Source organism: Antechinus flavipes, chromosome 4, assembly GCF_016432865.1.
Source record: "Antechinus flavipes isolate AdamAnt ecotype Samford, QLD, Australia chromosome 4, AdamAnt_v2, whole genome shotgun sequence".
NCBI lineage: Eukaryota > Metazoa > Chordata > Mammalia > Dasyuromorphia > Dasyuridae > Antechinus > Antechinus flavipes.
This window is the reverse complement of record NC_067401.1, coordinates 341,710,400-341,732,616: the sequence shown is the minus strand read 5'-3', so window position 1 is coordinate 341,732,616 and position 22,217 is coordinate 341,710,400. Positions and strand designations below refer to the sequence as shown.

Below are 22,217 nucleotides of genomic sequence, written 5' to 3'. Positions count from 1 at the left end.
TAACTGTCTCCGTCTCTTCACTATTTTTTCTTATATATTACCCACTTTGCTCCAAATATCTATATATTTAAACTGCTGACCTAAAGGTGACTTTTGTCAGGGCATTCTTACTTTAAGACAAATAAACCATATTAATCCTACAAATATTTATTAATTATCTAATAAATGCAAGGCATCCTGCTAGGTACTAGGAGATAAAAAGATGATTAAGAAAACCATGTTCCTGCCTATAGGATGTCTAGTAAGGGATATTAGACTTTTGCAAATCAATATATAATACAAGGTAGAATGTGAAAGTACAAAAAGGAAAACTACAAAGATGCACTGGACTTTCATATTTCAAAATGTTTACCATCTTCTCAAATGAAGTGTGCATTAAAAAAAAACAAACAAACCTGAATTTAAAATGTGTGGCAAAAAAAAAAAGCTGCTTCTTTCAAATTATATATCCACATGGCTTTCCCATAACTACTCTTATTTAAATCTCTGTGTTTTCAGTCTATAATAAGGCACAAAACTCAATTTATGGAATTATTTAGTATTTCATGGATCAGCCTAGTAGAGACTTAGAAGGAAATATAAAAGAGAATTTTTGCTTTGGAACTAGAAAATGGCACAAAATTAAATGCACAATTTTCTTTTAAAAAGCAAAAAACATAAAGTAGTTCAAAATTCTATTCCCTAAAGCCTAAGGTGTGGAGTATAGAAAGCACTTAATAAATACTTAATCAAGCATCTGATATTTAATATCAAAATCAATCTACATAGGAAAAGATTAAGTATCCAGGATTTTAATTCAGGGAAAGCCAAGTTAAAATTAAAAGTATTTTAAAATTGGAACTTTAAGAAATTTGATAGTTGTATATATAATTAGAAAATTATCCAAAGGGCAATAGTAGAGAATAATCTTTTAAGAGATTTAGTATTAGCTTGTGATAAATGTTGGAAAATATCTAAATTCTTTATTACAATATTTACAAGCTGATATTGAAGAATGAACACAATATTCTAAATGGAATATACTGAAATTCAAAGTAAGATCGTACAAAGTGAATTATATAATTGATGCCTAAAATAAAGTTTCCTCATGAATGTTCAAATAATTGAAATGAAAGTTTTTTGTTATTGTTGCTCTAATTATCTGAATAATTATCTTCACTTTCCACATTATTTAGTTAATAATTACTTGGATTTCACTCTTATCTTTGGGGATTCCTCTACACTTTAGTTCATCTCTGTAGAATTAAAGTTGATGACACCCTTTTTATTGGATGATGTTCTATTTTACCTTCAGTGAACATTGAAATTCCTGTATGTTTTAATTTTCTATTGCTATGGCTTTTATTAACTTGTGACAATTTTAAAGTTACCTATGTATAATTTGAGGCTATCTGATCAATTTTAACAAATGTTAATGAGAACTCCAAAGCACTTGGCCTTGTAAAATTAATAATATTTAACGTTTGTGTAATTTTAAAAATTATGTTCATTATCTATCTATATTTTGATGGATTTCCCTGGCAGTTATCAGTGTACCATTAATTATGCATGAATACAATTTAACAGGCAGCATTCTAGGCTTAAGGCCAGATGAATTGTAAGGACTCTATACTGACCAGATTTTTTTTTTTTAATGTAATAGAATTTGAATATGACATTAATGTGAAAAATTCTAAATCTTGTTTGAAAACTAAATATTTTCCTTTGAGCTTTCAAAGTGAGAAAAAAAAACCCTACTAATGTTTTCCTTTTTGACTATATTGTGGAAACATAGATGATATTGTAAAATGCATATGCATTACATTGATTTTATTAAAAGGTTTTGAAACTATAAGGAATTTGATAACGTATCCTTGAAGAATTTACCATTTTCCCATTGGTGTTACAATTTAGGAGTAAAAAGTACACTTAATGAATTGTTACTTTATTACTATATGCATCTGAAGGAAAAAAAGTGACTCTTGATTGGATTTTTTTTTCCAATGGCTGTATTATAAGGTTATTGCTTACTACAATTTTGCACCTTTTATAATATAATAAAGTATATTCTTTAAATGACTTATGTTTTGAGAGTTTAGCTGAGAGTCTTATTGTGAAATTCAAATCATGATCACTAATACAGATATTATGGTCAAAGTCAACACAAAGACATACAAACTATCTAAAGCAGACCTATGGGGTATATAAAGCAGACCTATGGGGTATCTAAAGCAGACTTATGGGGCAGGTTACTAAGGAGAAGATGATTGTGCAATTTTGCTAAGTTCTCCTCCCCCTCAAGAAAGAGAAGTGGATTTCATATATACAACCTTAGAATGTAAAGACTTCACGAGATGGAAAAAATGTTTATAGAGAAAAAAAAATTATTAGGTGAATATTCCAATCATCAAAAACTATGCAACTGGATGTCAGGCTGGAATTATCTGACCTGGATTTTCCACTGGATTATGTAGCCTGAAATGCGGGAAGGCGAATGTGAATCAAGAATAAAACTTGTGATATCTCAGGAATTATTTAAAGTTAACTAAACATTGATTCTCCAGAATGGTTTTGATTCTGAGTTAAGGTTCAAAGAACTTTAAATCACTTACATGTGGTTTTTATGTATTTTATGATTATTATTTACTAATATTGTTTTGAACTATCAAATATGCAGCATCCTAACACAAGTCACTTAATTCTAACGAATGGGCACCGATTGAGTAATCACTTGGGTAGTGGTAGGAGTCTACAAGGATGACTGATCTTAATGCCCCAAAACATTTTGTGTCTTACTTCCCTGGTGATCCTGAGCTTACTTGGAACTTTATTGAGAGAGGGGGAGAGGGAGTGGGGAAGAGAGACAGACAGAGAAGACAGAAAGGAGAGAGGAGGGAGAGGGGAGAAGGGAGAAGGGAAAAAGGGAGGAGGGAGGAGAGAGGAGAATAAGAGGGGGGGGGAAGTGGAGAGAAGGGAGTGGAGAGAAGGAGGGGGAGAGAGAGAGAGAAGGAAAGAGAATAAGAGAATATGCATGTATTCAGGAACAGAAAAATACGGAAAGGACGGTTAAAAAAGAAAATTTTATCAAAAATGTGGATGTCTATTGCCACACTTGACCCGTTAACAGCATCAACTCTGAAAAAAAAAAAAAGAAAAAAAAAGAAAAGAAAAAAAGAAAAAAGGAAAAAAAAAACCGCGTTGGTGGGAAATTTGTGACAGCTGGAAGATACAACTTGAGGGTAGGGATGGGAGTGTGGTTGGGGGGTGAAAGAGATGGAAGTTCTAAGGAACTGAAGTTCTATTGAAAAAATAATTTTGAAGGAACTAGATATAAAAGAACTATCATAGTTACTTTACAAGATATATAGAATAAAAATATCTTCCCCATCAGTTTACCACATACATCATCACACACCGAAAGAACAAACAAGAAATCAAACAAAAGGGAAAAAATGCACGCAAGCTTGCAAAGTATGAAAACACCACCTCTTACAATCGCGTACTGTGGTAAGAAAAGCAAGAAAGGTGGACATTGTAAAGAGGACTCCACGGTAGGGATTACGGTAGAGATAGTTGTTACTAGAAAGGAGAACGCCCGGCAAATCTAAGGGAAATAATAGTGACTTGCCTGGACGATAACAAACTGGTAAGAGGTTTCGGGACTGATTCCAAAACCAAGCTTGGGAAAGAAGTCTTTTTTTTTTCCCTTACAGCTTCCTTTGTTTCAACGCCCTCCTCTGGCTACGTAGCGCTAGTCTTTTTCTGGAGCCAATCCAAGAGATCTTTAAATGATGCTTCCCGCCACCCAGGATTGGCCGACTGTGGACAAAAGAGCACACAACTTGGAGGCGGTCCCTCAGTTTCCAGAACGCAGGTATTTACAGAGGCCATACACGCTTCCACGTGTTGCTTAAACACTCCCTCTGTCAAAATCAGCTGCAGCTTTTGACCACACCCCCTTTTGCCAGTGATAGCCAATGGAATCATCCCAAATTTTTTGACAGCATCTTTCCGGCTTAAGATTGGGAGGGGACAGAAGAGCCCTTTAAAGTTTAAACCACTTGTAGCTGCAGTGCCAGAGTCAGATCTCCGCGAGCACGTTTATCTGGCCCTGGAGCTCCGCCTCTTCTCGCGAGAATTAACGAATGCCCCCGGATATGTCTGAAGGATTCTGATTCCGGTTCGGCTAGTAGGAGTTATGCGGTCGCTCCTGGCTTTCCGAGCCGTTCGATGCCTATGGGCCCGTGGAGCACTAGTCAGGGCTCCTAGTAGGCTCGTGAGCTCTGGCAACCTTCAGCTGGAGGAGCTCTTTGCCAGCGGCGGCGCCATGAGAAGTTTCCTCGAACGCCTGGCGAAACCCAGGTTCCAAGCCCCATCCTGGGTACAGGGACCGGAATTGGCGATGGCGGCCCAGAGATTGAGGGAGAAGGAGCGGGAACTTCAGGAGACGGAGCGGCTGCTGGATGGTGAGGGTGCAAGAAGAGGGGAGCGTGTGGAGACGGGGGGCCGGTCCGGGTTTATTGGGGAATCTTTTCTGTCGCCTCCCTCGATTTGTGTTAAAACTGCTTGTTCTGATAACTTGGAAGGTTAGGAGTGCCTCATGGCTCATTGTTAGCACGAATTCGAGGTTAATCCCTCCCATCTGTATTCTCTCTCCTTTTCATTTATACCTGTCTGTGGTTTTGCAAGTCATTTTCTTTTTAAAATATATTTATTACTGCTGGTTGTCATTACATCACAGTCATTTTAGCCCTCACCGTTTTGAGCCCTCCCTTCTGTTCAGTTTGATTAAGCAAAAACTTTAGACCATATGACTGCCTCTGATGCCCGGAATTAGAGAGAAACTTTCCTTAGTCAGGTCCTCTGTATGCCGATTGTGCTGATTCTGTGCCATACTCGGGCCATTCCCTCAACATTTTTTTTCCATTCTAGACATTGCTCCATTAGAATTCCATCATCATCTCTGCTTATTAAAATACTATGAACTTCTAAGGAGTAATTTAAATGCTTCCTTTCCTTTGAAGCTTTTCTTAATGACTAGAGCAAAACTTTTACCGAGCTTAGTGGCATGTAAATGTAATTATACGTAGTATGTTACATACTTTGAAGTTGGTGTTTTGCTATGCAGGTCTTTTGCTTTACCCTTGATTGCTTCTTTTTACTTTGCAATTATGTCACCAGCCTCTTTTATTGAGCTTTTATTTTGGTCCCAACAGACCACAACCAGTTCCCAATCCCTAGAAAACAAATATATTAAAGAAATCAGGGGTTACTGGTGTCATACTATAAGGAAATGTAGCTTGATACTTTTAAAAAACTTTATTTTTCTTGGGGGGCATGTGTGTTTAAATACTTTAGCAACGTGATTAATATGGAAATATGTATGACTTCATGTACATAGACAGTATAATTCCTTACCTTATGGATGGTTGAGGGGAGGGAGAGATTTGGAACTCAGAAGTTTAAAAAATGAATGTTAAAATGTAATTGAGAAATAATGAAATAGGTAAAAACTTTTTTAAAAAGGAAATATGGCTTAAACTTTTAAATAGATAAAGGAAATCTTAGATTATTTGGGAATTTTAGTTTCATTTTAACTATTAAGTTGTCTAAAGAATTCAGTAGTCGAGAATTATTGACAATTAATTAATATTAATATTCTCTAATATAAGATATCTCTCAGGTTGAATATCTGTACAAGTATCTTAGAAAGTTACTTTGTTATTTGCTGGAAAAAAATTAATAAACATGTATATTTTCTCTACACAAAACTATTTTCTTAGGACTTATTAAATAAAATTAACTATGTAAATTAAATTCTTTGCTTTCTTAGATGAGAATGAAGACATAAGAAAACTTGCAGAAAATGAAATAATATCCTGTCAGAAAGAATTAACCAAATTGAAGCAAAAGGTATTGTACTTTTGAAAAATAGGTGATATAATCAGAAAAAACATTTTTGGATTTTTTTCACTGCCTTCCCTAGATGGGAAGTTTCATAATCATGTGAATCACATGGATTAAATATTGCAGTAATGCTGGTTTGTAATTCTTTCCTGAAATTTTCGTGATATTTAGAGGAGTGTTATTATATCCACATGAAGTGAAAGTGGAATTTTAATTGTAATAATTTAAATATTTTAATGGAAATTCTGTTTCATCCTTAGCTTATCCTATGAGATACTGAATCTGTCCTTTTTTTTTTTTTTTTTTTTTTGGAGGGGGGCGTTCTTTAGATCTCTTGGCTTTGCATACCTATCAGTGGCGCTTTAAATCAAGCTGACAAATGTTTAAGCAGCTATTGTATTCTAAACACTGTGTGGAGCATTGGGTATACAAAGGAAAACAAAAGGCAAACTGCCCACTCTCTAAAAACTCAAATTCTAACACAAGAGACAACTATATAAAATAAGGATAAATACAAGGTAATCTCCAAGGGAAGAGATTGAAATTAAGAGAACCGGGAAAGGTTTTGTGCCGAAGATGAGACTTAACAAACATTCTCACTGCATAACTAGTCCCAACTTTTCACTTCTATTACCGAAGATAATATACTGGTTCTCCAAATTCCTTTTTGTGACACACTGTAACTTGTTCTCTTTCACCATGTGCTCCTCTTGCCCTTTGGTTGACTCACAAATTTAATTCTTTAGAGACTGTAATCTATGACTCTCAGCCATATAGCACCCCCAGAAAAATACTGTTATAATAAAGATGGGCTTTTATTTCATAGAAAAATTTGGTACTAATACAACTACTATATGATAATTCAACTCCTAGTCAATTTGGGGTCCAATTTACTGTCTAACTGCAGTGAATAGCTAAGGTATAGTGTTTATTAATGGATAGACATGCAATTGTATATATTACGTCTGTACAATAGGCATTTTTAAAATAAATTTTTATTTGTATCAAAAAGAAGGAAAAAAACTGCAAAAATAGCACATTTTTAAAAATCTGAAAATATATGCATTGTTCCATACCCATGGAACTCCCAATCCTACAAAAGAGTGAGTTCAAAACCTTAAACCTAAGAATCCTGGGAATAAATCTCAGGACATCAAATCAAGTGCTCTTTCTGCCTTATTGCTTCTCAGTAGTTCCATAATAATTTGTAGTTTGTAAACATTTCTGTGTGTGTGTGTGTGTGTGTGTGTGTATCTCCAAATAAAATAAAAATTTGGGACAAGGCTATGGTTTTTATTTCTTTTGTATTCTATTTTCAGGTGCCTATTATAATACTTTCTCCACAAAGAAAGCTTACTAAATTGAAAAGCAATTTAAATATGTAGAAATACATAAATACTTACTAGATATTAAAGTTACAATACCAACATATTAGTATTAGATAATTTTAAGTCATGTTGTATTGTTAATTATATTGAGATATGTATCTGTAACAGCATTGGTAAGTTTAACATTTGTAGTTCCTATCTGCCAATAGAAACTTTGTTCAAATTTTTAAATATCTATCTTAAATATGAGGGTTGACATTTGTTTTTACAGATAATCTTACTCTTGGTTCCCTCAGAAGAAACAGATGAAAATGACTTAATCTTAGAATTAACTGCTGGAGTTGGCGGTCAGGAAGCTATGCTGTTTACTGCAGAGATGTTTGATATGTACCAGCGATATGCTACATATAAAAAATGGCATTTTGAAGTACTGGAATATTTTCCCAGTGAAATAGGTCAGTAATATCATATCAATAATATGGAATTTAGTAGGGTGATTTCATTATCCAACTAAAGAGCATTAGAATTAGAGCTATATATGGGTTCACATCCTGTCTCTGAAATAAGCTGTGACAGTGGCAAGTTTCTTCCTCTCTGAACCTCAGTTTGTTCAGTTTTAAAATAATAGTAATAATGGCAGAAACAAGGCATTGACCCACACTTAACACCATAGACCAGGATAAGGTCAAAATGGGTTCATGACATAGGCATAAAGAATGGGATTATAAATAATTGAGAAGAACATAGGATAGTTTACTCAGACCTGTGGAGGAGGAAGGAATTTATGACCAAAGAAGAATTAGAGGTCATTATTGATCACAAAATAGAAAATTTTGATTATATCAAATGGAAAAGTTTTTGTACAGACAAAACTAATGCAGACAAGATGAGAAGGGAAACAATAAACTGGGAAAATATTTTTGCAGTCAAAAGTTCTGACAAAAGCCTCATTTCCAAAATATATAGAGAATTGATTCTTATTTATAAAGAATCAAGCCATTCTCCAATTGATAAATGGTCAAAGGATATGAACAGACAGTTCTCAGATGAAGAAATTGAAACTATTTCTAGCCATTATGAAAAGATGCTTCAAGCCATTATTAATCAAAGAAATGCAAATTAAAACAACTCTGAGATACCACTACACACCTGTCAGATTGGCTAGAATGACAGGGAAAGGTAATGCGGAATGTTGGAGGAGATGTGGGAAAACTGGGCCACTGATACATCGTTGGTGGAATTGTGAATACATCCAGCCATTCTGGAGAGCAATTTGGAACTATGCTCAAAAAGTTATCAAACTGTGCATACCCTTTGATTTAGCAGTGTTACTACTGGGCTTATATCCCAAAGAGATCTTAAAGAAGGGAAAGGGACCCACATGTGCAAGAATGTTTGTGGCATCCCTCTTTGTAGTGGCCAGAAACTGGAAACTGAGTGGATGCCATCATTTGGAGAATGGCTGAATAAATTGTAGTATATAAATGTTATGGAATATTATTATTCTATAAGAAATGACCAACATGATGATTTCAGAAAGGCCTGGAGAGACTTATATGAACTGGTGCTGAGTAAAATGAGCAGGACCAGGAGATCATTATATACTTCAGCAACAATACCATATGATGATCAATTCTGATGGAATTCATCTTCAATAATGAGATGAACCAAATTAGTTCCAATAGAGCAGTAATGAAGTGAACGAGCTACACCCAGCAAAAGAACTCTGGGAAATGAGTGTGAACTACTACATAGAATTCTATTTTTCTCCACCTGCATTTTATATTTCCTTCACAGATTAATTGTATACTATTTCAAAGTCCGATTCTTTTCGTACAGCAGAATAACTATGACATATATTCATATATTGTATTTAACATATACTTTAACATATTTAACATGTATTGGTCAACCTGCCATCTGGAAGAAGGAGTGGAGGGAAGGAGGAGAAAAATTGGAACAAAAGGTTTTGGAATTGTCAGTGCTGAAAAATTACCCATGCATATATATTGTAAATAAAAAGCTGTTATTAAAAAAAAAAAAAGAGTAATATTATATACTACCTACTAAAAAGAATTGTTACAATAGCACGTGGTTTAAAATGCTATAGAAATGTGAATTGTTATTTTTAAGAAAAGATTTTGGAAAGAAGGAATGAAAATGCACATATAGGTTATTAACTATTTATAAACTATAAAAATGTTATGTGTGACACAGTGATAAAACATGGGTCCATTCCTTCCCAAGGAAGGAGTGTTAGGAAGCATATATTTTTATGTTCCCCTGTACCTAATATGGTATGTTGTATAAAATAATTTAATCAATATGTTTGATAAAACATATTCTTGGAAATAATACTGCTTAGCTCAGGGAATCATTTATAATATCTATAAAATTTGAATGCTTACTTTCCTTTTATTGTTGGTAAATTATATTTTAAGGTGGTAAGAATTATAGTAATAGCAGTAATGAATATAAATTGTGCTTCCTCTGTCTCGTAAGGTGGCCTAAGACATGCATCTGCCAGTATTGGGGGATCAGAAGCTTATAGACACATGAAATTTGAAGGAGGTGTGCATCGAGTACAACGAGTGCCGAAAACTGAAAAACAAGGCCGTATGCATACCAGTACAATGACTGTAGCAATACTGCCCCAGCCTACTGAAGTAAGGAATATTGACAGTTATTCTTGGAATCATTCTATAGTTCTTTTTCTTCTTATAGTTTTACTTGGTTTTGATATTCCATGATTTCATTTTGGGTTGTAAGGAAGGGGAAATTAGAACTTTCCTGTATAACTTGTAAATTATACATATACTTTAGCTGAGATCTTTGTTCTAGCACCATTTTCACTGATGAGAGGACTAAGCTGCCTTCCATTGATTCCAAAAAGGTAATCAATCCTTCCATAGATTCCTAGCCTGTTTACAATGAATTCTATTCAAATATAATGGGACTGATTCTAACATATTAACTATATAGATAGAATGCTATTTAACTAGTTAAAAATTTCACATTATGTCTAAAATTCATTTCTAATTCCAAAAACCCAGAACAAGTACATGCTGGGTTTTTTAAAAAAAATTATTTGCATAAAGGGTAGATTATATTTCCTGAAAATAACAAATTAATTGAAGAGTATTTCTAAAAAGGGATATAAACTAGGTGGCTAAACAGTAATCATAGCATGATAGCCTTAAAGCTAAAAGGGAATTTACACGCCATCGAGATCAATGCTAAACTCAAAACAGAAATGGGGACTACTAAATCATACAGAAGGATCCCTGTGGACTTCAGTTTGACTTAGAAAATATAGTAACTTTGTTTTTTGGGGGGTTTTTTGTTGTTAAATATTTTCCAGTTACATTCCATTTCCAAGGCTGTAACTTGTAGGTTGCATGTTTGGTTTCAGCCCCATCATTCTACATATTAGAAAATGAATCTCAGACCACTCTCAAAAATTTAACCAGTTTAGTCCTTATTCATTTTGTTTAGTGAATTCTGAGATAATCCATAAAAATTATTTTAGCCAACAAATTCAATTTAATTTTTATACAGCCTTTTTACTATAGCTGTCTTGAAGTAGAACCTTGCTAATTTCCAGGAAATCCCTATTTTGAGATAAAAAGTATTTGGAAAAAAATCAGAATGGCATTCTTTTGAATGTGTTTCTCAAAGCACTTTGAGATCTCTTTTTTGCTCCATATATAATCATACATAAACATGTGTATATGTGTGGAATAATTTTTAATCCTATTTTTCTCATATAGATTAACCTGGTAATCAATCCTAAAGATTTACGAATTGAAACTAAGCGAGCTAGTGGAGCTGGGGGTCAGCATGTAAACACTACTGACAGTGCTGTTCGAATAGTCCATCTTCCAACAGGTACTTCATGATTTTCTAACATAGAAGTTGAGGGTTATTATATAAGCTCAACTTAGTGTTGTATGTGGTAATTTTTGCTAATAATAGATCTGTTGTTATTGGTATAAAAAATTTATTAAAGAGCCTTTGAATACTTTTTAAAAAATCAATATATAGGCAGAAAACACCCAAAGCTAGTACTGTAGATAGTTTAAGTTTAGAAGACTGTTCTATTAAAGAATATTAAATCACAGGGCAACTAGGTAATGCAGTGGATAGAGCACCCGAGTTCAAATCTGCCTCAGACACTTAACACTTCCTAGCTGTGTGAATCTGGGCAAGTTACTTAACCCCAATTGCCTTAGCCAAAAAAAAAAAAAAAGAGAGAGAGAGAATATTAATTCAATAGGTGAGTAGTTCTTTAGATAAACCCCTCAAAAATTATACATGTCTTGATTATTTTAAAAATATCTTTCACAGAATAATCGTGGCCTCATCTTTATCACACACTTCTCTGGGCATTTGGGCAGGCAGAATGAAATTAAGTACTTCAGATAATTTGATAAATTAAACTGGTTTTTGCCTGACCACTTGCTGCAGGATAATTTGTGCACTGAACATGCTTAAAATTAGTGTGGAAATCTTAAAGTGTTTCAGAGAACAAAATGCATGTTTTAAAGGAGTAGGAAATACAAATGAGCTAGGTAAGAGTGGAGTTGTAGATGGAGTTTTTCTCATTGCCTTAATAGAAAATGGTTCAACACTATTTAAATTCAAATCATTATATGTTTCAAAAGATTGATTACTGGTTTAATATATTTACTGGTATTCTTCCCCTGATAAATTTTTCTGCACTCTCCTCCACCCTCTGATTTTAACCTTGAAGAAATGCATTTTTCCTCTTTGCATTTTCTACCTAGAAGGCTGCCATTGTCAAAACAATAAATAGATGATGTAATTTTCTTATTTTTTTTTTCCTGAGGCTTACTTTTAATGTTTTTATATGTGCCTGGGTAAGTACCTGAAAATGTTTTTCACCTTTTTGTAAACAAAATACTTTTCAAAAATCCTAGATTAGACTTTGAAATAAGTGTGTAAGTATCCTTGCCTACCCTGATAATATTCATTGATCTTTGGAGATTTTAGTCTAAGTTTTTGTGTAGTACTTCTGTAGAAACAAATTTTTCTTCACTGCTTAAATGTCAGCATTGAAAAGATAGCATTTTCAGTCTTCAAAATTTCAGAAATAAATGTCAATTAAATTCTCAAGGAATAATGAAAGTTTTACTCCTATGAAAAAATAACAAGATTTTTTAAGTTTATGACATAGATGTAAGTTGTGTTATCTAGCTTTTGCTTAAGTCATGTCAAGCAGTCAGAAAGCATTTATTAAGGACTAGGTGTGAAGATAAAGAGAAAAAAAAATAAAAATATATATATATATATATATATATATATATTCCCTGCCTCAAGGACCTTATATTCTATTGTAATATGTACAAATGCAATTATATGTAAAATAAATGCAAGATACATCTTTAATCAGAGTGCTTAATTTTTCTAAGATTTCCTTCATGCTTCTAAGCTCTCAAATCAAATCCTATATTTGAATAATTCAATTCTTAAACTTACTAGTTTAACTTAAAATTATTAAATGTATTAGTCCTATTAAACTTATTAATTATGACACACACCTCATCCACCTACCCTCCCAAGGAATAAACAAACAAATGCTCTAAGGAAAAGTTAACTTTTCAAGTCCTTTTGAAGTAGGGGAGTGATAGGAATTTGAGGAGGAACTTTACCACTTCATGATAGTACCCATTGCCCACCTTCTGGGAGTTAAGCTCCTGAGAATGTAATACCACCTTGTGATTTCTTACTGTCTCACTTTTAGCTGTACTTGACACAAAAGCTGAAACCCAGCTTGCCTATTTACAAGCCCAGATAAATGAATAAGCAATGTATATTTTTGGTGAGACAGATAGCTTTATGGTCACATTTGAAAGGTAACAGTATACAAGATTTCATACTTAATGTTTAACTCTAAAAATGCATTTGATTCAGTATAACAAAATGTAGCCTTAAAGGCTCTCTTTGAACAGTTATCTCCTACACACAATGTTTTGATAAATAGAGTTAACTGACAACTCAATGATTATTATCAGATTATAGATCTAGGATTAGAAGATAAAAGTTTACCAGAAGTGTTTTTCATCTTCATGGAATAGGAACAGCACAGGTACAAACTGAAAAGAACTTCCTTATAAAAGGATAAATATCTTCTGACGCTTATTTGCAGCTTAAATTGATTGCAGTTTTGTGCTGATTGTACCAAAGCCCAGAACTTTGTAGAGTCTTTGAAATGCTACTAAAAGTCTTCGAAGAATTCAGCCTTATTATTCATGTGATAAAAAGCAGGATTGTTTTATGTCCAAACTGTAATATGCAGTTGGCTGGACAGCCTATTGAATGTATATTTTATATTGAGTGTTTCACACATTGTATACATGGTAGGAAAAATAGTGCAAATGGACATTGAATTGGGCCCAAAATTAAGAAAGAAATAAGTGGGCTAGATTGAATTTGGGAAATAGTTCAGCACTTTGCTATTTTTCAAACAGAACACCCATCAACTGACTAGGCATTTTTTCTAGCTGTTTCCTATTCCTGGAATTCTGTCCCTCATCTCTACTTCCTAATTTCTCTGACTTCCATCTTTCTCAAGAAGCTTTTCTCAGTCCTTCTTAAGTTTCTTCCCTCCAGGATAATTTCCAATTTATCTTTCATATGCTTTTTTTTATGCATAGCTGTTTGTGTGTTGTCTTCTCGATTAAAAACAAAGTTCCTTACAAGAAGGAACTGCTTTTTCCTTTCTTTGTGTCCCCTGGACTTAACACTTTGCCTGAGAGAGATATTGCTTGTTGGCTGACTGACCTTCCTATAGAGACTTTATGAGAGGAAATGAATGTGAATGGATAGCAATCTATACCTCTGGAAGGAAGTTAACTACTTTGATGAGACCACATATTCATGGCAGAAGAACTTGAATAGTACAATACTCTTTAAAGTATGAACCTCCAAAGAAAACTTAATTTGAAAGTGGGAAGTGGGAGGAAATATATATCTCCTGTGTTAAATGATTTATGCTTATTGTTTGATAAATATGTAAAATGGGAACATTTATTCTGTAATTGGAACTTAAGTAATTTGTAAGCCTTTGAAAAATTGTCAGGCTTTTATAGTTTCATTTTTCACTAGAGCTCTCTTTTTTTCTTATGAAATAGAAAAAGGAAGAGAAGGAAAAAAGGAGCATTAAAACATGAAGAAAGCTTTCTGTTAAAACTCTCATTCTCATGACACTATTCAGGTGTTGCTACTGAATGCCAACAAGAGAGGTCTCAAATAAAAAATAAAGAAATGGCCATGAAAAAGTTACGAGCAAAACTATATGGCATGCAACTAGAAGAAGAGAACAACAAACGATACAATGCTAGGAAGATTCAGGTAAATGTTCTTTATTGATACAGTAAAAATAAAAGGATCTAGAAGAAAATGTTTAAAAAGAAAACTCAGAAGCATTAAAAAAAAGCTGAATTAACCTCATTTCAAACTGCTAAGAAATGTGTTTAATTTATATCTTCATTTAGAAAGTTATTCAAATCAATTCAAGTTTAAATTAAACAAAGTACTAGATAGACTTCAATTTCTTAGTTTTTTCATCCTAAAGGCATTTTTAAGTTCAACTGAACATACATATCTTTGGTACTCATTGTCAGCCTAGGTTCTTGGGGAAGATAAAAAATGTTTAAATAAGATAGTCCTTGCTAACAAGCAATTTATAGGCTAGCAGGATGTGAAATGGGGGCTCTTGGGTAGCATGGTGGATAGAGAACCAGGTCGAGTTCAGAAGACTCATCATCTTGAGTTTAAATCTGCCCTCTGAAATTTATTAGCAGTATGACCCTGAGCAAATCACTTTAACCACGTTTACCTCAATTTCCCATCCATAAAATGAGCTGGAGAAGGAAATGCCAAACCATTCCAGTAGCTTTGCCAAGAAAATCCCCAATGGAGCGATTAAGAATCAGACATGAATGAAAAAACAATTGAACAGGATATAATGACAAGCAAACAGTATTATAAATAATATACTATTATAGATAACTTCACAAAGAATCTTTCTTAATAGGTTATATCTCCTAAACGTTCTACTTCTCCCAAATTTATGTATTTTTAATAATACAGGTATTCCTCTCTTAAGATCCTACCACCTAAAAGCCTCAACAAGGTGTATTCTTAAACCAGAGCAGATCATAGGTTCTTTGTTTTTACCAAGCAAGAAATAATTTAAGTATAGATAGGTCCAGTAACAAACTGGTATCCAGTTGGTATCCTTAGTTGAAGGACCAACTAAGTTGAGAGATTGGTTGCTGGATGATAATTATTTTTGTCTATAACAATGAAGTATAATTTGGTGGGAAAAAGTATCCACACATAAATACACAGAAATTTTGAAGTACTCAGATTTTCTGAGTTTTGTTTTTGTTTTTCGGGAAGTGGTAAAGATCAGGGAGTAGACAGATGTTATCCTCACATGTTATTTGATTAGTTTCCTTAGGAAACTTTATCTACCAGTGCAGATCAACATTTGCCTGCAATTTATAATTTTATAATACGAGAGGTTGATTGACTACCCAAAGCAATATATCCAGCATGTATAGGAAGCCTCTCATCTACCACACTGTAATCTAAATACTATTAGAGGTATTAAATTATTAATATTTAATTTAGTTTGCATTGCAATCTAAGTAATGATATGATTGTTAAACTGTATTTTATTTATCTCTTGTAAGCTACAAAATAATTATATTTTGTTTTGTAGATTGGAACCAAAGGAAGATCAGAAAAAGTAAGAACATACAATTTCCCACAAAATAGGATTACAGATCACAGAATAAGCAAATCATTGTATGACATACAAAGTTTCATGTTAGGTGAATATCTACTAGATGAACTTGTTCAGTCATTAAAGGAATATGCTGATTATGAATCTGTAACAGAAATTATTTCAGAAAAATGCTAATTTGTCCACAAAAATCCTGTATTGTAATTTAGCAAAATCAGTTTCTTATTATGTCACCTTTAATGTACATAATGCTAATCCTTTTTAAAATGTCTACTTGAACATTATGTTCATTTATCTATAAATATGTATTTTAACAGTAAGGGAAGTCAGAGTAATTTAATTTGTGTTTCAAGGTTCTTAAACTGTTCTTTTGTTATGTTGTCAAAAGACAGATAATTTTCTAGGCTTTTTCACATTCTGTGAATGTGGTTGTAAATTTATTTGTTATCCTAATAATTATTTTTGATTCAAATCAACAGATATTAAGTGCCTACTAAGTGAAAGAATTAAATAGATAACTGGCTTAATAAGTCTTCTTTCCTGTGACTTTTTTTTCCATTATTATAATCAAGTTATCATTGAAGTCTTTCTGGTATACACCACCTATTTTATTTGTAGCACATTTTCATGCCAAATTCATTATAGATATAAAAAATGAACTAATGAACTCTAGTTTACAAAAATGAAGGAAACTAATACAGATTGTCTTTAAACAAGCTTTTGTAATGATACATTTTTAGATACTATTTCTGCTCAGGGAGTGGGTAGAAGGAACCTGCCTTTGTGGAGCAGTTTTTCTTAGACCTTAATACACCAATGTTACTGGTCCAGTTATACTGAACCTTTGTTTACTTCCTCTCTCCCTTAAATATGTGGGTCAGTTAATGTAGTAAGCACATTTATTCAAGCACTATTATGTGCTAGAAGTAAGGAATAAAGTTTTATTTATTTATTTTTTTAAGGCAAAAATAGTACCTTCCTTTAAGGAGTTCACATTCTAAATGAGGAGACAATGTACAGATAACTATGTACTTGCAAAATACATATGTTTAAGTGGAAGATAATCTCAGTAGCCCAAATTGACTCAGCTGCTTACACTATCTTCCTATTTGGTGCTAACCACATTCAAGCTAAAGTACTACAGTGAGATCTATATTATCTATACTCAACTGTTATCCTAACCTCTGCCACCTTTGGCAAATCAGTTGGAGTTAAGCACTAATGATTATATACCAGGGAATCTAAATTTAGGTTAGGAAATAAGTATACTATACCCATGAGTATTATAAATCCCATGTTACTTTGAATATCATAAAAGTTGAATGTACCAAATAAGTTAAGCAGTCATAATCTCATTTTTTAAGGAAACAAATCTTGTATAGATTAGAGGTAAACTAAGTCATCTTATAGATTAAACCATTCAGAGGACTCGCCAGTGATTGATTTGAGAGGGGGATGCTGGATTTGGAGTGAGAGAATCTGGCAAATCACTTCCTCTCTGGTGCCTGTTTTTTCATCTGTAAAATGAGGTGGCTGCACAACATGGCTTTCTAACCTAAATCTGTGACTCTGTTATCCCTTCTTTGAAAGATATCTGGCTTATCAAATGGTCTTACTAAAATGGGATGCCCAGAATTGAAAACCAACTAATAAATTGTAAATGTCATTTTATTCAAGGCTAATAGTCTAGTCTAAGAAATTTTGGGGATCAGATCCTGACTCTTACCCAGGTATTAGATATCTGTTTTGTGTCAAATACAAATCTGATAAGCATGTCATTTTGAAAGATGTGATTGAATCTGGATTCTCAGGATTAAAAATCCATTTTAATATAAAGCCATGATTAGGACTTTCTTAAGGGAACTGGGGAAAATAGTTCAGCTATTATTTTAGAAATGAAGTAGAATGAACTCAAAAGAGGAGTAACTGTAAGATTAGAAAAGAGCTGGCCTTTAATTGAAAGTGAAATAGCAATGCAAGATTTATAACATGTTTTAGGTACATTATCTCTTTTGAATAGGAGTTTGAATAGGAGAAGCCTAAAAAGATTAACCAATGCTTTAAGCCACATAATCTGGATTCATATATGTAATTAATTATTCTATATTTAGGCTATACTAATGTTGCATTGCAATATTGTGAAAAGTTTGTGCAAATACTTCAGTGCTTACAAATACAGCCTTTTGGTTCTTTCACTGATTAATTCTTAGGCTTATTTCTTTTCAGCACTCCCATATTATGTCTCTTACTTTAATAAAAGATTGTTAAATTGAATTAAACTGTACCTTAAATTGGTTTGACTGTATGTATTTTACTGTGCTGTATTTTAGTGGACTTTATGACAGAGGGATGCCACATAAGAAAAAGTATAAATGTAAATTCTAGGTAGGGCTCTTTGGAGACTCACTCCCACAATTCCCCAAAGGCTGGCAGTATGATCCAATAGATAAGAGGGCTAGACTTAGAAGCAGGATGGCCTTCTTTAAAAACCAAATCTTGATTATAGGCAAGTCACCTAATAACTCAGTTTCACCTTTTTCAAAGAGTAAAGCTAAGTATGTCCTTCAAAAGGTTGTTGTGAGGCCCAAATGACATATTTAAAATCCTATATAAGGAACAGTCATGATACTTTAATTATTCAACAAGAGTCTCCTGTATAACTATGTCTGGAACACAACACGATATAGTCCACAAAATTTTTCCAATTCACTCGTAACTAGCAATATTAAACAGATAATCATTTCTGTTTTGAATTCATGCAGTATTTTGTTCTAAACAGTTTTCCTATTGCAGTGGTTGCATTTTGCACAAAACTGATGATAAATATGTTTGTAGAATTAGGAACCAATATTAAGCCCATTTACATTGAAGTTATTTTAGTCATATTTGTTTTTCACCATCTTAAAAGAAATTATTGTTCTTATAGAGCAGGGGTCCTCAAACTTTTTAAATAGGGGGCCAGTTCACTGTCCCTCAGACTGCGGGAGGGCCGTACTATAGTAAAAACAAAAACTTTGTTTTGTGGGCCTTTAAATAAAGAAACTTAATAGCCCTAGGTGAGGGGGATAATCATCCTCAGCTGCTGCATCTAGCCTGCGGGCAGTAGTTTGAGGACCCCTGCTATAGAGCAAGAACTCTTAATTAGGGGATTCACTTACCAAGTTCTTTTAACTTCAGATCCATTATTCTTTCCACTATGTCCACAGTAAATATAAGTAAATTGTTGTATGTACAGCTCTAGAAAGTCTCAAGAGTACAGACGAGTCTTAGAGCAATGAGGTGAAATGTCTAAGACACAGTGGAATAAATTGACTTCTAACACAGAGCATGTAGCTTATTTCAACCTCTACTCCAACCTCTCACTGAGGTTTTCACTTCACTGAACTGAGACTGCCCAAACTAGTAAAATAAACCCCAGGAAACATCAGGGGTTTATAGATGGAAGATGGGGCTCAACTAATAACATTGCAATTATCAATGTCATTGAATGGCTTCTCCCAGAACCTCTTTTTTAGAAGGTAATCCAGCCTGCTCCATTATGCCCCAATTGTCCAGTATATGTCATCTTCCCCCATTAAAATGTAAACTCCTAGACAGGGATCATTTTCGTATTTGTAATCCCTTGCTAGACACAGCTCTTGGCACATAAAATTGTCCAATTGTGCCCCACTCTTTATAACCCCAATTGGGGTTTTCTTGGTTAAAGATACTGGAGTAGTTTACCATTTCCTTCTCCAATTCATTTTACAGATGAGGAAACTGAGGCAGTCAGGGTTAAGTGACAAAGTCACACAACTAGGAAGTGGCCACATTTGAACTTTCATCTTCCTGCTCTCGGCCCAGCACTCCCATCAATTATGATACTTAGCTGCTCAAGACATATAAGAAGCACTTATAAAATGCTTGTCAACTGAATGACACAGTAAGCACTTATTAAATAATTTTTTCATTCATTTAATCACTATACAATATTGTGTATTTGAACATTTTTTCCCACTCTCCAGATCTCATCTCTTATCACTGTGCACCCAGTCAAATTAGCTTACAAGAAGTCACTGGATACTCTAGATAAATAATTTCCTAGTTCTTATTTGGCCATTTCCCAACCTGGAATGTAACTCCTTCCTAGTTTCACTTTCCCTGAGAGACAAACATCTTTTTTTCTTCAAAACATAACTGAACACAATCCTTGGGATACCTTTACTGATCAATCCTTAGGTTCATTATTCCTTTATTCTGTGTTTTTTCCACATTCTTATATTGTAGCTATTATAGTTCTTTTACTAGGGGAGGGGACATAGTACAGTGTAAGAATGCTTGCTTTGGAGCCAAAGGATCTGGATTTGAATGCTGATTCTTATACTTTATCCCAGCTTTTTTTTTTTAGAGTGCTGGGTCTACTATTGATAAAGAATTAACAGCCCACAAAAATCAGCTAAAAAGTATTCCTCATTGCCCAGATAAATCCCACCTTCTGAAAGAAGCCTTTTTAGGTAAGGTCCTCCCTCAATGATATGGCCTTCTTTTAGAGCCTAAACCAGTATTTAGTATTTACACAGTTGTTTATGAGTAGTCCTACCTATTTGAATATGAACTCTTTGAGAGCAGGGATTGTCTTTTGCCTTTCCAGGAATCCCCAAAGATCAACACAATGCCTGGCACCTAGTAAGCATGTAATATGTTTTTATATAATTATTAATTATGATACAATGTAATTATATTGTGTGGTATATTATGAGTAATATATGTAAAATATACAATAAATAATATAATTATATTAAGTATATTAATATATGCCAGTTGACTGACTCCTGGATTCTAACACAAATTTGCTTGCAGGAATAGGTTAGACTGGAATTGTATATTTCAGATTGATGAGCAATCCCAGGATGAAGAAACTCCCTCTTATTTTCTCCAGAAGTTAGTCTTAGAACTTCTAGCACAGTGAGGGGTTAGATAATTTGCTTAAAATCACACAATCTATATGTCATTGTCAGGACCTGAATCTATGCCTTCCTGATTCAAAAGTCAGCTCTCCACTAACTACAGTCCTGCTACCTTTCAGTGCAAGAATAGCAACTAAAAAACCAGTCATCAGAGTAATTCAACAGCATGGCACTAGATAATTTTCTTCCTGACTTGTGGCTCAAAATAAAAATAAATAAATAAACCTATTGATGCCCCCAAAAGCAGGGCTCCTCCACTTAGATCTTTTAATTTATCCCAAGACCTGGAGCCTGGCAACTAAGTTTGTATTTTGGATCTGATACTTTCACTAACTATATCAAATCAAGTAATTGAGTCTGTTTTCTCATCTGCTGAGGTTGTATTAGAAGATATCTTCATCTGCAGAGGGCCATTTCTCTCCACCAAGTAGTTTCCCCCATCCAGAACAACTTGTCTGCTCTAGACATTTTACTTCCATTCCAGCCAAAAAGACCTTGCTACCCTTTGCCTGCCCTACCTCTTCCGAATTCATAAAACTAATTTACTTCTATTTGAGTGCATTGCAGAAAGCACAGTAGATCTCGGATTAAAGATTTGAATCCTGGCTTTACTATTTACCTAGCAGTATGAACTGGGAAATATTCTCAGGGGGCTTCTGCATCTTTTGGTGCCAAAAATATACATGGTTCATACTTTCAGTGATCAAGGAAATGACATTAAAGGTAACCAAAAAGCTGTTAATTTGAATAAGGAAATAGGAGTTCAGAACTTAGCAATTGTATGAGCCTGGGCAAGTAATTGCCTCAGTTTCCTCAACTATAAAACGAGGATATTAGCACCTATCTCCCCGGGTTAAAGTGGACCAGTGCCTGGCACACAATAAATTCTGTATACATGTTAACTATCATTACTATTAATTGCCAACATAAAACCGTGGACAGGATGAATTATCCACTTGCACCAGTAAAATGGTCGAAGATTTTCCAGGATTTGATCTTCATTAATGGTCTTGGAAGAGTGACTCCTGAAGAGTAGAAATAAAGTCAAAGAGATTCTATAAGGATTCTGCATAGAAACTTATAAAACAGACAAAAAAAACACTTGAAAACTTTAAAGTTTCTCTTTCCCTCCAATTATCCCAGTTGGCCCCACCCTCCCGCCAGAATCAGGGAAGCCAAGACAGCCGCCCGCAGAGGCAGGAGAGGGAGGAGCCCCAGGCTCTTTGGGCCCAAATCCAAATCTAGGCGGGATGCCCGCCCTCCAGTTTGGCGGGGCCGACT

General features: G+C 34.0%; 1 protein-coding gene across 3 annotated transcripts; it reads left to right on the top strand.

Annotated features, from left to right (window-relative positions):
* The first annotated feature begins 3,159 nt into the window (after positions 1-3,159).
* On the top strand, positions 3,160-22,110 carry MTRF1L (mitochondrial translation release factor 1 like). 3 transcript variants are annotated; one of them, XM_051997968.1, is made up of 8 exons: positions 3,163-4,445; positions 5,813-5,892; positions 7,486-7,669; positions 9,717-9,880; positions 10,985-11,102; positions 14,452-14,588; positions 15,967-15,993; positions 19,741-22,110. In XM_051997968.1, the coding sequence occupies exons 1-8, from the start codon at positions 4,178-4,180 to the stop codon at positions 19,804-19,806; spliced, it is 1,044 nt and encodes a 347-aa protein (XP_051853928.1). In that variant the 5' UTR covers positions 3,163-4,177; the 3' UTR covers positions 19,807-22,110. The 3 variants fall into 3 exon arrangements, with proteins under 3 accessions (XP_051853929.1, XP_051853928.1, XP_051853927.1); XM_051997967.1 differs by lacking the exon at positions 19,741-22,110 and having other exon boundaries at positions 3,165-4,445; positions 15,967-18,284; XM_051997969.1 differs by lacking the exons at positions 15,967-15,993; positions 19,741-22,110 and having other exon boundaries at positions 3,160-4,445; positions 14,369-14,544.
* The last annotated feature ends 107 nt before the right edge of the window (positions 22,111-22,217 follow it).